This window comes from Octodon degus, unplaced genomic scaffold (assembly GCF_000260255.1).
Source record: "Octodon degus isolate 3935 unplaced genomic scaffold, OctDeg1.0 scaffold00039, whole genome shotgun sequence".
Taxonomy (NCBI): domain Eukaryota; kingdom Metazoa; phylum Chordata; class Mammalia; order Rodentia; family Octodontidae; genus Octodon; species Octodon degus.
This window is the reverse complement of record NW_004524615.1, coordinates 10,257,367-10,273,511: the sequence shown is the minus strand read 5'-3', so window position 1 is coordinate 10,273,511 and position 16,145 is coordinate 10,257,367. Positions and strand designations below refer to the sequence as shown.

Below are 16,145 nucleotides of genomic sequence, written 5' to 3'. Positions count from 1 at the left end.
ATATATTTCCTGAACTTCTATGACAATCTTATAAAGCAGATGACTTTGACAGGACAGAAAAGTAGGGATCAGGGGTTTCCACCAAGCTTAGTGATGTACACTTTGGATATCAAAGCCCTAGATTTGCTGTAATTAGGTTGATCTCTCACATGGAGAACGACTCTTGTAAAAAAAAAAAAAAACATTATTTTTCTAATACCACATGTAGATAGATGCCTTATTTAATGAATAACCACTTAGCCATTTGAAATGCCAGAGAGCTTAATGTATGACATATTAGGTTATTGATTATATTCACATAAACTTGATAATTTCATTTAGGTCACCATTTAAATACCAGTAACTGCAGTAAAACCTACCCATGATCAATGTTAAATTAATCACTGTAGTAAAAAATTAAAATTATATCACACTATTTTACAAAACCTTTACACCCAGAGGTTCCATTAATTAAAAATATTCAGGACTCCCTGTACTAAAATACATAAAAAAAAGTTCAGGACTTAGTGTCATATTGGCCCTGGTATGACACAGACCTAATATAAGGGATAGGTGTGGATTTCTGTAATCTCAGAAATGTGTACAGAGAGGTGGTGTGAGGCCGAGAGATCAAAGTGATTATGGGAGGTCTGTAGGATACTCAGGCCAGGGCATGTTCCTCTCACCCCACTGGCCCTTTCCTGTGTTCTTCTGAAAGTGTTTGGTTTACTTGGAGCTTTGGAAATAGCACAGAAAGGGAGGGATGGCAACTGAAGAAAGCACCTTTTGATTTTCCCTACCAGTAAAGACAGTAATGCGAATAACCTGATAAATTTATACATATAAATTTTCAGTCTTCCCATACATCAAGGTCCTCATGGCTATGTAATTTATTTTTTTTAAAAATAAAGCTTTATCTTCAGTTGGCAAATAATATACGTACATCTACATATACACATATATACATGCATATGTGTGTGTGCATGTGTGTGTGTATGTGGTATAATGTGACACTTTGATGCATATGTACATTGTGGAATAAGTTCTGGTGTTCTATTGAATAGCTAGGTAGAATAACTAATAATAAGACTTCATATGTTTCAAAATAATTAAATGAGGATGTTAAGTGTTTTTACCATGAAAAATGACAAATATTTGGGATGATGGATATGCTAATTTTTGAGAATTGATCGTTCCACCACATACTATAGAAGCTAAAAATTTAGAGACTCGTAATTAAATGTCCATTGTATACTTTTATCCTTCACATAAAGAAATCTTCTCCATACACTTGTATCATAAATTCAACATGCAATTTCAATTTAGTTACATGCTTTGATGGTTACATTTGCATTTGGTTCCAAACTTCTCTGTGCTGTTATAACTTTTGCTATTTTTAAGGATATTGAGAATCAATGGTAGGTGGTATACGGGCACCATCATTTAAACTGAATATTCTATCTTTCGCTATTCCTAATGCATGAAAATGCAGTGTTAGAAATTATTGCACTTAACTATATTGGCAAAACTCTGAAAATTATTCAAATTGCATGAACACTATTTTGAAAAACATACATTTGAATGTACTCTTTATTTAAAATTATAAAATGTATTATAACACACTCATAAATAAACATGAATGCCCACTGCAGTTATCATAATTTTAATCTTTCCAAAAATTCTGAGGATGATCCCACAGTATATGCAGGAACAGGAATAGTGTCCATGCATGACCTACAGAGCCAGTGTTTCCCTCTGAGATCTTTCTGTGGTAAAAGTGTCAGAGAAAAGAAAATGCCACTGGCCCTGTGCCACCAGGCTAACTCCGCAGCTGTTAAAGTCTGACTTGGGCTTCCTGTGGATACAATAGGCATGGCACTGTCTGCTGATCTAATGTAATTAATTGCCACCATCCTGCCAAAAGATAATCACAATATCTGAAGACTATACAAAACATAATTGAGTGTTTCATCTACTTCTCAGAAAGCATTTCAAACGTCATTATCGTGTTATAAAGAGTCATTCAGAATTCTCAAGGTCAAGCAGAAAGCCCAAATGCTTGAATTAGTGCTATTAGCATGGCTAACTCTCATTCAATCTTTTTGTTCTAAAATAAATTTTTCTATTATCTTTCTAATTTGAATTTAAATGATACACAAGCCATAACGTTGTATATATTAATCTGATAGCATGTGTTCATACATGTATATACTACATAATATCCAAATCAGTCCAAACTTTCCTGTCATAGCTATCAGTTATATATTTTTTCTTCATGGTAAAAGTATTCAAAATCCTTTCTGAGGATCTACACACTGAAGTACAGGGTGTCAGGATAAATCCTGTGGGGATTTGACTGACCTTATCAGATAAAAAGTTACACTTCTTGTCATATAGGTCTTGCTTTATCTCAGTCTTAACCATCCAGCAGAAAGTATAAAAACAAAGTATAAAAAGTAAAGCCATATTAATATGCTGAGCTGCAAAAGGCTCAAGTCAACAACTCCTGACATTGTCAGTCCTACAGAAAACCCACTGCAATTATGGACTACTGGACTATATAATATTTTGCTGGATTCGTGCACCTACAATATTTAAATGACAATGGAATACCCGTCTCTGACAAAACGAAATAAAAAGGGGGATACAAATGAACAATCATTTTGTATCTGTATATACAAGAAAGGATACATATACAGCTACTTTCTCTTAATTCAATGAGTAGAAAGATTTGTTCTAATAGTGTTTGTGGACAGGATATCATGTCTGCATCTTGTACAATGAATAAGCACTAAGGCAACAATATTCAATGTATTAATTATTTAAACTGTCCTACTAATTGGTTTTGAAACTGTCTCATTGCTATTTGTTTCTCAATAAAATTACTTAAAAAAAATCCTTTCTGCCTGCTTTTAGAAATACACAGTACATTCTCATTGCCTATAGACGTCTTGCCACGGGATTACACAGAATTCCTTACTCCTATCCAGCTGTACCTCAGTACTAATAACATTTTCCTATCTGCTACTCTTCCCAGTAACCAGTAAGTACCATTCTACTCCCAATCTCTATAAAATCAGCCTTTTCATCCCCCAACATGAGTACGATCATGGCACCAGGGGACACTTGTCTGTCTGTGTGCACCTTACTTCACCTAAGTAACGAGCCACAGGTCTATCCATGTTGTCTTAATGATAAGATCTCAGTATCTTCAGCTGCATAGTGCGGCTTTGTGCGCATGTGCCGTGCTTCTTGATCCGCTCATCACGTGATGGACACCTGGGTTGTTTCCCTTTCTTGCCTGTCGTGAATGGTGCTGCCAGCAACATGGGAGTGTGGGGTCTCTTTGATGTCCTGGTTTCAATTTCTTGCAAACGTACTGGGCAGCAGGATGGCTACATCACGTGCTTCTTATATTTTTCATTTTTAAGAAAACTCTGTGTTGTTTTCCTTGATGGCTATACTCATTTACATTCTTACCAGCAGTGCGTAAAGTTTTCTTTTATCCACATCCCCACTAGCACTTATTGTCTGTTGTCTTTATTATAATTGCAAATTTTTAGTGGAATGAGGCAAGATGGCCTTGTGGCTCTGATTCGCATTTCCCTAATCATTAGTGGTGTTCAGAGTTCTTTCACATTTGTTGGAAATGTGTATGTCTTCTTCAGCAAAACATCTGTTTAGACGATAACCCATTTTTTAAAATTTGACTTATTTGTTTTTATGCTACTTAAAAAGAGAATTATTTGAATTCCTGACCTATCTCAGATATTAACCAAATTATTGTGACCTATATATGCATGCATTTCATATTAGATTTTATTCCTCCATGAACAAAATCTTATATAGCCTGTAAATATTTTCTCCTACTAGACAAATTGTCTCTTTACTTTGAATATTCTCTCTTTTGTATTCAGAAGCTTTTTAATTTGATGTAATCCCATTGGATCCTTTCATTTTTGGGATGCTGTCTACAAAATCCATGCCTCTTTCAATGTCATGAAATGTTTCTCCCGTGTTTTCTTTTAGAAGTTTTATAGATTCAAAATTTACACTTAGCTCTATAATCCATTTTGGCCTGATTTTGTTACTGGTGAGAAAGAGGAGTTCGTTTTATTCTTCTGCATGTGATGTTCAATTTTTTCAGCACCATTTATCAGTAAGACAGAATTTTTGTCATTAGCAACTTTCTTGAAAGTCAGTAGTTTGGACAGGTGTAGGTTTATGTCCAGGCTTTCTATTCTGTTCCGTTAGTCTGTGTGCTTGTTTTTATGCCAATACTATACTGCTCTGATTACAATAACATTTATATTTATAGTATGTTTTAAAGTCAGGTAGTGTAATGATGCATGCATTTTTCTTTTGGCTAAAATTACTTTAACTATATTAAGATATCTGTAGTTCCATAAAAATCTTACAATTGCTTTTTGCAATTCTGTGAACAACATCAGTAGTGGCTGTGGTTAGGATGCATAAAACTTTATACAAAATTTGTCTTTATGCAAATTCCTGCAAGAGATCCAGGGAGATAGCCCAGTAGACTGAGCACTTGCTTGGCAAGCACAAAGCCCTGAGTAGAATCCCTGGTACTGAAGTAGAAATTCCTACAAGATATTTGATTTTTAAAGATAATCAGAAAAGAATACTTGGACAACATAATTTTTCTCTCTACCCACTCCAGTGTGCAAGCCTTCCTGTTTAATGTAATTTTAAATTAAATAAAGGCTCACTGATATTTCTCCTGAGTATACATTTGACTTTGCAAACTCTATAAAACAGTCTTTCAAATGACTCAAACTCCATTAGGAAAATAGCTAAACCATTTATGGTACCTATGGAACTATTTCTTAATAATTTGCTCCCTTATTTTAATATTATATTTCACATTAGATTTTATTTCTCCATGAACAGCATGAGACTGCCTCTTACTTAGTCCCCAGGCAAAAATTATCTAGAAAATTTCTGAGCAGTTTAAAATCTGATTTTTCTATTGTTAATGTTGTTAGAAATATAGATTCATAATTGATATTAAAATAAAACAATGTAGGAGTTATGTATACAGCTATCATTAAGTGGTAGGCAATTATCTAATTTGCAGTATCTATTCATTACAATATGCCAAGAAAGATAATTGTTTCAAGTAGCAATAGCTGAAATTCTTAATAAAAAATTGCTTTTGTTGATAGCGACATACAAAACAGTAAACAAAGTGTTAAATTTCAGTATCTGAATAATCAATAAAGCAGCAGATGCCAGGCTTTTTCCTAGAGCAACATATTTTTACATTTTACCATTCAACACAATAGCAAGATTAATATGAGGATAAATATTGATTTAGAGAACATGCTTGGAAATGAATTTGCAATTTGTAATGCGAGTATTTTCTGTAACTCTTAATGAAACAGTCATTTGTCCACCACAGTAGACAGGCACCTCCCAAGGTAGGATGTCATCACATCTCAAATTTAATCCTTATTACTTTGAAGAAAGAGAATGATTTCTTTAAAGCTGAGTCTGAAGCCAACATTCTCAAGCCCCCACAGAAGGAATGCTCACCATAGAAAATGCGCTGTGACAGGCATACTTTAGGCCCTGAATCTAAGCTAAGGCAGAAAAAATGATGTCAAGGGATGCATAGTTGCAAGACACATGAGCTAATTGGAGAAGTTTACACTAATAGAGTCACTAAGGTCCATTTGTCATTGTGCCCTCACAAAGGCCACACACTGTTAACACATTATATGACAGCACTGAATGCTTCTCCATGACATGAACTAACATTCACCATTTATCAGGTTGGAGTCATTAGGCACTAGATGTACCAGCTCAGAAGCAAAGTGGGATAATGTTTCCTGTTTTCCCATTGAACTATTTCTAATAAATAATAGCCAGGATCCAAGATAAATGACCGAAGAAAATATCTCTACTTTATTACAGAAAAATAATGCAGTGGTTATAAAGCCTCCCAAGAATAGCTTCTTCCCAATTAGTCTCTACCCCTATCAGAACTGCAAACAGCAAGCAATTAAGATGTCTTTCCATGGGTTGGGGCATACGTAATAGCACAGTAGTCATCTCTCTTGATTTTATACGTGGTCTGGTCTCAAGGCCAGTAGCTCACGCCCTGTAACACTCTCATGAGATCTCATGTGTCCTGCTCAGAAGCACACTGCGCTTCCCATAAAACTGTATTACAAACTGAACGAATTATCTTAGACCCCAAAACTAACGTTCAGTAAAACGAAGCAATTCAGAGCACAGTCTGCACTTCCATAATGGGGAGAAATCGTACTCCAGCTTCCCCGAAACCATGCGTCTCTCGGTCTTCCGTCCATATCTGTGTAGATTCTACCACGTGCTGGGTCAGTGTTGGTTAACAAGTAATGGTAAGCCAGTAATTTTCAGTCAGATAAATGGTCAGCATTCTTTCACAGGTGCTGTGAAATGTAAAGTAGAGGGAACAAGCAGAAGTCGCACAGAAGCAATGAATGTCACCATCGGGGAATAGTTTTGCCAATGTGTAGCAAGGAGCGTGTGAAGAGCAGCCAGTTTGGCTAGTCAAGAGAGATTGTTACAGCTATTCTTCTGAGGGAAAAAAATAGAGAGAATTTACAAATATGCTTTGGGAGTTATAGAGTATTTTTCCCAGTAATTCCAAATTGGATGTAAGCTGTTGCAGTAAAACCAGGGATTTCTCTTCAGAGCCCAGGGCTCTCAGCATCCCTGGCAGGTGGGTTTCATGCAAATGATAAGAAAAGTCACTTTCTGAAATAAAATTAGAAAAAATTATGTAATCAACACAACTGGGCCAGAGGATGTGCTGCAGCTTCAGTCTTGAGAGGTCCACTAAGTACAAAAGTTGAAGAAACAGAGTTTTCCTCCAGATTTTAATGGCAGCTGACAGGTCTTTTGATGCTGCAATTGACTTGCCATTCACTATGGTGTTCTGAGCATTTATGCAAGTTTTTGAATTTTTATTGTGTAGAGAATAAAAGCGGACGTGGTTTCTTCTCAAATATTAAACTATCATGTTAAAGCTCAGGCTTTAGATAGTCTTTGAAACTCTTTATAAATAAAAATTCCTCTCATCATATACCATTTATTTTTTACACATGTAGGTAAAAGGAATTTTTAAATATTTGATCAACTTAAGTTTTGTTACTACTGTATTTACAGTATTTTATAACATTTTCACCCTGGACAAAATTAGGATGAGAATACAAACTGCAGAGACATTGATGATTTTTTTTCTTTGAACATAAAAGGGATATAAAGGCAAAGTATTTTGTATCAATTTATAAGATAAAAAATAATAAAAGTCATTTCATTTTCATGGTTAATGCTTTTGCTTTAAAATATTCAGGTTTAAATGGCACCAACAGTACCAGAAACATATTTTATTTATTTACTTTTTAGCCCCAAAATTCTCTCTTATGATAAAGAAATGACCACTCACTTCTTGGATATGAATATCACCATGTTAGAATGTGGGCACTGAACACCAAGACAGCAGTGTGTAAATTCATGCTTTTCTGTGATTTTAAATTTACAGGTATATGGTCTCATCATCTTTGGTATCACTGGATATCCCTTGGTGAGGAAAGAAAAGATAAATGATATTCACCATGCATGCCCTGAACATGAAGGCCTTCCAGGAATATATTAATAAAAATTGCTGTGGAAATTTATTCTGCCTTAGCAAGAATCAATCAAGAACTACAGATTAAATATTTCCTATATAACTACCACTATTTAGGGAGTGAAAGGAACTGGGCAAATATATTGATGGAATCACAAATTCTGGGCAAAGGTAAAGTTTATAGGATCTGTTTGGTCACAATGTTCTTAAAATAGCTAAGTCCTCCCTCTGAGCATTTGTTCTAAGACCTTGATTTACAAGTACTTTGAAACTAGCTGTGCACGGAAGGCATACATCATTGCTTCCCGAGGGAGCAGGCAGAGGAATTTGTTATTCACACCTGGAGCATGGATTTTCAGCCTATATGTTTAAGTGTTTCTATTGAGTAAAAATAGTTTTCACATTTTTTGGCAAACTGTCTCATATTACTGATATGTCTTTTTAACTGTTGCTAAGTAGGCATTATGTTTTGGGATAGAGGTAAGAAATTTTACAGTGTTGAGACCATAGAAAATCAGCACAAACTAGATACAAGGAGTAGGGTGGAAGCTCAGAGGTAAGCCCTACCCTTGCGGCAAGCACCTGGGCACCGCTAACACCCCGGAAAGGGGGAGCAAGAAGGCTGCTCTTGCCCAGATGTGCAACCTGTGTGCTTTGAATTTTCATATTCAAAGTTGAATATGAAAGAAATAAGGGCTTGGTGTGAAATAAGACATTAACTAGATGGACAGATAGATAGGTAGATACTTATTTTATTCATATTTTCTTTAAATGAACAACATTAACTTTGGCAGCAACTCAGGTTTGTGGACACAAAGAGTTGGCCTGACGGTGCTCTTGCACAGCCCGCCCTTCTTTCAGCACCGCCAGCAGCCCTGTGCGGACTGTCTCGGGCCACGTCTGCCCTTTGTGGAACAGGGACTGTATCTGTCTTCCAGGATTATAAGCGATCCATTATGATTTGGAATTTAATGCCTCATTTTCTTTCTTTCTTTTTTTTTTTAATTTTTTTTATTTTAACATTTATTGTGTGTGTGTGTGTGTGTGTGTGTGTGTGTGTGTGGCCAGCTCAGCCCACCAGGCAGCGCGGCTGGCTGGCATGTGGTGCTGGGGGATTGAACCGCGATCCCTGTGCTTTGCCAAGCTTGTTCTAAGTAGGTGCTTTAGACCACTGAGCCATCTCTCCAGCCCCTCATTTTCTTTCTTAGTCCTTTCTTACCTCGATCTGCTCAAGCCTCAGCGGCATCCTCTCCTCTACTTGGTCCACCTCGGCGTTCACAGGCACATTTCTCCTCTCGTTCTTGTCACAGTTGAAGTGGTGCAGGCACAGGGAGAACCTTCTCTCTGCACCTCCTCTAAGGCCAGCTCATTTGGTCAGGGTGCAAGTCAGCACCTCATGGCCATGTCCTGAGCTTAATTTAAGGGGCTTCAACTGACCATGTATTTATGAACCCTCACTGCCACCATCATCATCCTCAATGGAAAATACAAAAGCATGTAATCAATTTGAAAGACACACTTTGTGAAATAGAGGTGCAAACAAATTTACCACAGTGTGCTCCTTCAGGGAGCTGCACTAGAAAAACCTGGGGTATGTACTGACACCCATGACTCTTGAGGCATGTCCAACTCAGTGAATCAGAGTCTCGGACCATGTTAGGTCACTCTTCTGAAATCTGAATATTTACAAGGCAGCCTGAATAAATCCTGTGCAGGTGGAGGTGATGGATTCCTTTGAGCAGTCTGGGATGCCTGACATTCTCTTCTCACATTACTAGCATCAGTGATTTATTTTTTATGTTTTTTTAGCAAAAATGTTTTATAATGGGTCAACTACTGAATTTTTATCAGCTAATTCTCTACTCCATCATCCAAAATGGCTTCTATCAATTCAGTATACTTAAAACAATCAAATAAGATATATGAGAAAGTTTTTGCAAAAAGTAGGCTCATTTAGTAGGATTATTTCTAATTTCTAACTTGCCAGAACGATACTAGTGATGCCATTTCTTCAGTTCTGTCTTGCAAGAAGGAAGAAAATGAGACTCATTACTGTTTATCAGAGAGCAATACTATGCATGCACCTATGCTGAGACAGCACTTAGCCTTGCATTATTCTTCCAGAATACATGAGCTCCCCACTACCTAGTATGCATTTCCTGGCTCTAGAATCTGCTGGATGCCTGCTGGCAAATGAAGCAAGTCCAAAAGCAAAGGGAACATCTTCCTCCACTCAGCTTCTCCTCCTGAGCTGTGTCTACCATGAAGAACATCACGGTCAACCATGTTTTGAGGCAGCCTGCTGTGGTTTAGATCTAAGATGTCTCTAAAAGGTTCCTGTGTTTACAGGCTTGTGACTGGGTCACAGAAGCTGGCTACTCACCATAAACTAAAGCACTGATGAGCACACAGCTTCATCTGCTGCTAGACAGAGGAGCTGGAGTCCTTGTGTCTCCGGGGCTGTGCCTTCGGGGTATAGCTGCTTCCCTGGCTCCTCCCTTTTTTGCTGTCATGAAGTGAGCAGCTCTGTCACAGCTCCCTCTCCCACCATGGCATTTCTGCCTGGGAGGCAGCTGACTATGTACTGAGTCCTGGTGGTGTTAGGTATTTTGGCACCAACAGGAAAGTGGACTCATACTGGTGGGAAACACTACTCTCACTACTCTGTTATCTCCATATTCAGATGGCCATTGTGTTCTGTAGACAATTTGTGTGTGTGTGTGTGTGTGTGTGTGTGTGTGCCTCACTCCAAAGCTTTCCACTCATTGTTATTAGTTGGGTTTTCAGCACGGTGGTCTAGAGTTAACATCATTACTTCCATGGGCCATTGTTAAGCTTGTATGGCTGTGGATTGTTGGAATATCAACTTTAGATCCACCATGGGGGTTAGGAAGGGTAATAAATAACTTATTAAACTGGGTCTCTGGACCTCCCACTAGACCATTCCTTTTCCCCTTCCACTCTTCCTTCTTTCCCTTTCCCTTTTTCTTTTCTATATAGAAACATATTCTGTATTTACCTTTCCTCATCATTTCCCAGATGATAAATGACATTTTTCTTTAGTTCCAAGTTTTTGTTTGGCATTTAGAATTGTCTTTTCAAAACTTTCTATGGGGATTTATCTGAGTCTTTCAAAATCATGGGTTCATTTGGAAAAAAAAAACCTCTCAAAATAATAGTAATAAAAACATTTACCCTTCAGCACTATTCCTAACTTATGGTTGATCAAAATGCACTTTTCCTTTAAACAACCAGTTTAAAATGTGAATCTTGAACAAGCATTTCTTTGTTCATTCTGTTTTGTGTCCTTGCCTCTTGCATTATGCCTCCAAGAAAATGCTGCATATATATTACATTTTTTGAGTTCAAAATATCAAGTAACATATTACTGAAGAAAAAATTCCACAGTGAACTAAAGCCGTTAGCAATGTGGTTGTGCGCACTCACACCTCAAGCAAGATAAAATCTTTGTCCCTCTAAGGTCTGATTATCTGACACATGGAATATCTTTATTTGGGTTATATATAAGTTATATATAAGTTCTCTTATAGCAGAGAACTATAAGATACTCCTCAAAAATAAATAAATATACACATTGGGTCATACTCACGGTATAATTTATTGAAGGCAATTTTCTGTGAATGATTAGTAATATTCTCATATTCTAAGTCTATGGATCCTCTATTGAATTGTCTCACATTAAACACTAGCATGCACTACATAATGTTTATCTTTAAAGTTATAGATTATAAGCTTCTCTTAACATTCTTCTTTATATCCGAACAGCTACAATTGTCCTTTAAAGAAATACACCTAATTAAATCAGTTTTTAACTGAATTAGTAATGTTAATATTAAAACATAAAGCTCAAGTGTTGAATGTAATGAAGTCCAGAAATTTAGATACTCATCATTTATTATCCAAACTTGCCCCAGAAAATGTTAATTTATTATTTCAAAATTTCCAAATATCACAGATTTCAAATGATACTTGTCCTGAAATAAAGTTTATTTTTAAGGTACCTATTCTGGCAAGTTCTTAATTACATCATCGTGTGTTTATAGCTTGTTAGAATAGGTGCTAGACCATGTTACAAAAAACGTCTGGCACATGGAGACTGTATAGCAAAACAGTTACAATGTAAACTCATGACTCAGACCAGCTATGCTCACATCCTACTTTTCTTTTTTTTCCTACCTGGATGACTTTGGACAGATTCTAATGCTGTTTATGCATTAGTGTCCTTATTTTAGTCATATTTGCTACTTAAGAAAAGTTGCTTGGAGGATTAAATGAGCTAATTCTTATGAGGAGCAGTGGTGGGCCCTGTGGACAGTACCACTCTACTTTTTATTCGATAAGTACAGCTATTATTGTATTGCAAAATAATAATTTCATATTATGCTCAATATTCTTGTTTACAATAACTGTGTAATTGTGGAAGACATTCTTTAAACACAAAAACTCGAAGCTCAAATTTCATTACATGGAAGTAAATACTATATGGAGTATTCGTAAAGACTTGAAACTGGTTTTGTTGTTTCCAATAAGTCCTTTTCCTGCACAAGAATGTAGGGTGATGAGGGCCTGGCCTTGGCAGAGCTGTGTTGGGACAGGTCTGAGAAATCTACTTTCTCCCGCGTATGTCTTGGAACAGAGAGCTCAGAGTCAGAGATGGAAAGTAGGGAAAACGAGAGCTGTGTGTCACAGAATCTCTTCCACCCCAGGAAGCCCAGAAGCCAAGCGAGATTCTGGAGAGCCGATGGAAGAAAATCCAGCAAGTAAGAGGCCTGCAGCATGTCCCTAGGGCATGTCCCTTCTGGTGTCCTACTCCTGAGCAGCGAGGCCATGTACAAAGGATTAGGGTTTGCACTGGGCCTTTAGTATTACCCCAGGTTCTATTCTACTGGACCACTTAGACGCTACCTAAGATAACCACAATTTTATTCTAAAGTGAAATACGTACTAAAGATGATACACCCTACTTTTAAAGCACAGCTTACATTTATAAATCATGTTATAAAATGCTTTTAAAAATCTCCCTCAGTGGTAAGAATGATACAGCAAATAGAAATGTTGTCTGACAGCAACACAGACATCAGAGCAGAATCTCATGGTGAAATTATCAGCAGAAAGACAGTAGAGGCCACAACATGTATTGCAGCACTTGTGCTTTTTAGCCTACAAAGATTACTTGGGGGATGAGATAAAGAAATGAAAATAACCGCTGTCAAAATAACAAATGTCAAATTAATAAAACTGCCTTGTAGCTGAGTGAGTCGTGTCCAGATGAGCTTTAGCTGCCTGATGTTCATAGCACAGAGCAGAGCATATTCTAGCTTGGTTTTCTTAGAGCATGTGGATTTGTCCAGAGAAGATCAGCGGGTAATTTGCGTAAGTGAGACCCAGTTGTGTGAGCGGGATTGCCCTTCAGGGACCTTGGTGGGCTGGAGAACAGGACAGCCTGTGAGTTTTTAGGCACACCACAAAGGGAATCTGCGGCTGGAGTCACACTTCCCTTTGGCAGATTTACTGGGGAAACAGATCCCTTTTCATAGAAGGCATCCCAAGGATGTTTCTGCTTCAGGTATTTATGGAGTATATGGTTATACAGAGAATTTTGGCGCTAATTAATAAGAACAGACTTTTAAATACTTACAAAGGTGCACCTTTATTTAAATCTTCTTTTTTGGTCTTTTTTTATTGCTTGGAGATACAGTAGAAGTTAATTCTAACTGTATTATAATGTGTGCATGCAGCACATCTAGCAAAAATTATTAGGAAATAGATATTCATCCAGTAGTACCTATATGGATTGATGAATGCTTCACTTAAAAAAAAATTAACACCATCAGACTTGCTTAGATTCTCATAAACACATTTCAAAACTAGAAATAGTTATTTTTCCAGTGTCATGCCTGCACCATCTGAATGGTCATTTATAAATAAAGTCAATCTTCCCTGTTCATAGCCTCAGCATCTGTGAATTCAAACAATAAGATGCAAGCTTTTAAAAAATTGTTCCTGAGCAGGATATGTACAGAATTTCCATGTTGTTATGATATCCTAAGCAATATACTATAACTACGATTTGTATATCATTCACGTTGTATTAGGTATTATTCATAACCTAGTGGTGATTAAAGTATACAAGAAGATTGTGGTAGGTTGTAGAGAAATATTAGACCAATTTATATAAAGGGCTTGGTGCCCACCGATTTTTGCATAGAGGATCCTGGAGCCAATTCCCAATACATAATCTCATATAAGTGAAATAAAATGTTATATATGGACTCTAAGACAGCAGATAGCATGGAAATGGAGGCCAAAGACAGCTACAACAGGATTAGGGGCAGTGGGAGGGATGGACGGCCAAAGGACAATGTGATTAAAGAGTGACAATACTCAGTTGGACTGCAGATCCACAGCACTGCACAGTGACCACAATTAATAATAATATATTGTTCATTCCAGCATCATTTAAGAATAGACTTTCAATATTCTTATTACAAAATAACAGGTTGATACGGTAATGTGTTAAGTTAGACTGGATTTTTCTATAATGCATACATTAATCAAAATATTAAATCATACCCACAATTTTTCACAAGTATTATGCCTATTAAAAATAAATTAATAGAAAAGGCAGGAGGAAAATATTCTTGTAAAATAAAAAATTCGCAAGAAATTCTCCAAGATGTGTGTTTCTAAGCAGAAATAGAAATTATATGTACATCAACCATTTCAAAATTGATCAGTCTTCTGTGAACTCAGTCCTTTTGAAAAACATGGCAAACCTGCAGCTGAAGACATGATTATGCCTTCCTGTAGATGTTCTCATTATTAGCAAACTTGGTAACTAATGAACAAGTAGCTCTTCTAGCATTGCAAGAAAGATTAAGTACTAAAACAGAACGCCTGAACCCATAGAACTGCCTGGCATTTTCTGCTGTTGTTGCTGGTGCTTTAAGAACATGGAACAAATGGTCAATCTGCCTGGCGCATTACTTACTGATGGGTAGAGGTAACCTTCTCCATTCATGGCTATATACAACCCTGTCTTCACGCCCTGGATGGCAACGACACGCAGTCCCACTGGGATGAGGTTGAACAGTGCTGTGAAGACAAATAGGGGCCACCGTGAATGGCAGGAAGCAGCCAGGATCGCCATAACTTTTTCCTCTCTCATTTTTTTTTAAGTTAAGAAACATCAACTTTATTGCTACTTTTTCAGAGTTTCCAACAAAATAACTTTTATTTTTCTTCATAGCAAGAAGGATTCTGCTAAGTGTAAAATTAACACTTCACCTTTAATTTGTCAATCTTCTCAGCAAGCTTGCCTACAGCCTGCTGAAGAAGCGCTGCAGTAATAAACAGAGCCAGTCCTATAATCCTGGTTCTAGTATCACAGTCTCTTGACACCATTAGACTCCCAAAGAAATCAGCTGTGAAGATTCTCAGAGAGCAGAGGCCAAAGAACCCCGTGTTTATTCTCGTCTCTTTTATACAGAAGGCGTAATCTGTCCCTGCAATGTGGCGTGGGTCAGAAGTGCAAACGGTAATTCCAGAACTCAATTACCTCGCAGAACCAACATGACACGCAAGCAGGGCCAAGAAAGGGTATGCACCTGCCGGTGGGCCAAATTTAGAAAGAGCTCATTAAGACGAATGGCATGGCAATTTTAGAGCCCCAATTTTCTGTATTAATAGTTTATAAAACTATGAATATATGATACAGAAGAGAAATGAGTTCAGTTTTTGTATTTAATAGATAAAATCCATTATACTTTCATGTTTTTTTTCTTTATTGTTAATTGAGTGCCAATGGTATAATCGATTTTTTAAAGATTAAAACACTAAAAGTAAATTTCCATGCCAGGGTATGTGTTCACTTAGTGAGAAACTTTTAACCTTCGTCAGGATGATAGCTGCTTGATGATTTTGGAGATTTTAGTATAGATACCTTTATAAGATAATTATTAATTATTCACAAAAAACTTGTCTTCTCCCACTCAAGGCCCTCTTAACTCAAATCTAACTAAGCAATAGAACTAGGATAGAACAGGTATTAAAAGCACAAACATTTAATGAAAATAATTGTTGATGTACACTATATCACTTTAGGCTTTCACTTGTGTTTCACAGAAGGCAAATTACTTGTGACATGGGCAATTTTTGTGTCGTTCTTAGCATCTACTCAGTACATAATTAAAAAACTGACTCTATAACTTGTGTTCTGTTTTATCATTAGGAACAGCTTTTCTCTTAATGAGCTGGAGAAAGTCACATACTCTCATCCAATGATTTGTTGAGTGTGCCCAAGATCTCCAGGTGTCTGTACCAAAGTTCTAGAACACCTGAACAGCATTATTTTCTTTGTATTTAAAAGGAATGAGTACAATAGCAAAATTCTTGACTTATGTGCAAAAAGTATTGACATAAAAATATAATCATATTTCTATTTTACCTATTATAACTTAACAAATTCAAACTTAATCATGTAAACTTCATATGCAGCTAGTAGTAT

At 36.8% G+C, this 16,145-nt stretch overlaps 1 protein-coding gene across 2 annotated transcripts in view; it reads right to left on the bottom strand.

The window, feature by feature from the left end:
* Fgf14 (fibroblast growth factor 14) overlaps window positions 1-16,145 on the bottom strand; it is a 694,358-nt gene that overhangs the window by 144,839 nt on the left and 533,374 nt on the right. For both annotated transcript variants that reach the window (XM_004631178.2, XM_023715202.1), the window contains one exon: window positions 14,631-14,734. In XM_004631178.2, the coding sequence (XP_004631235.1) occupies window positions 14,631-14,734 (104 nt within the window). The remainder of the gene's footprint in view (window positions 1-14,630; window positions 14,735-16,145) is intronic.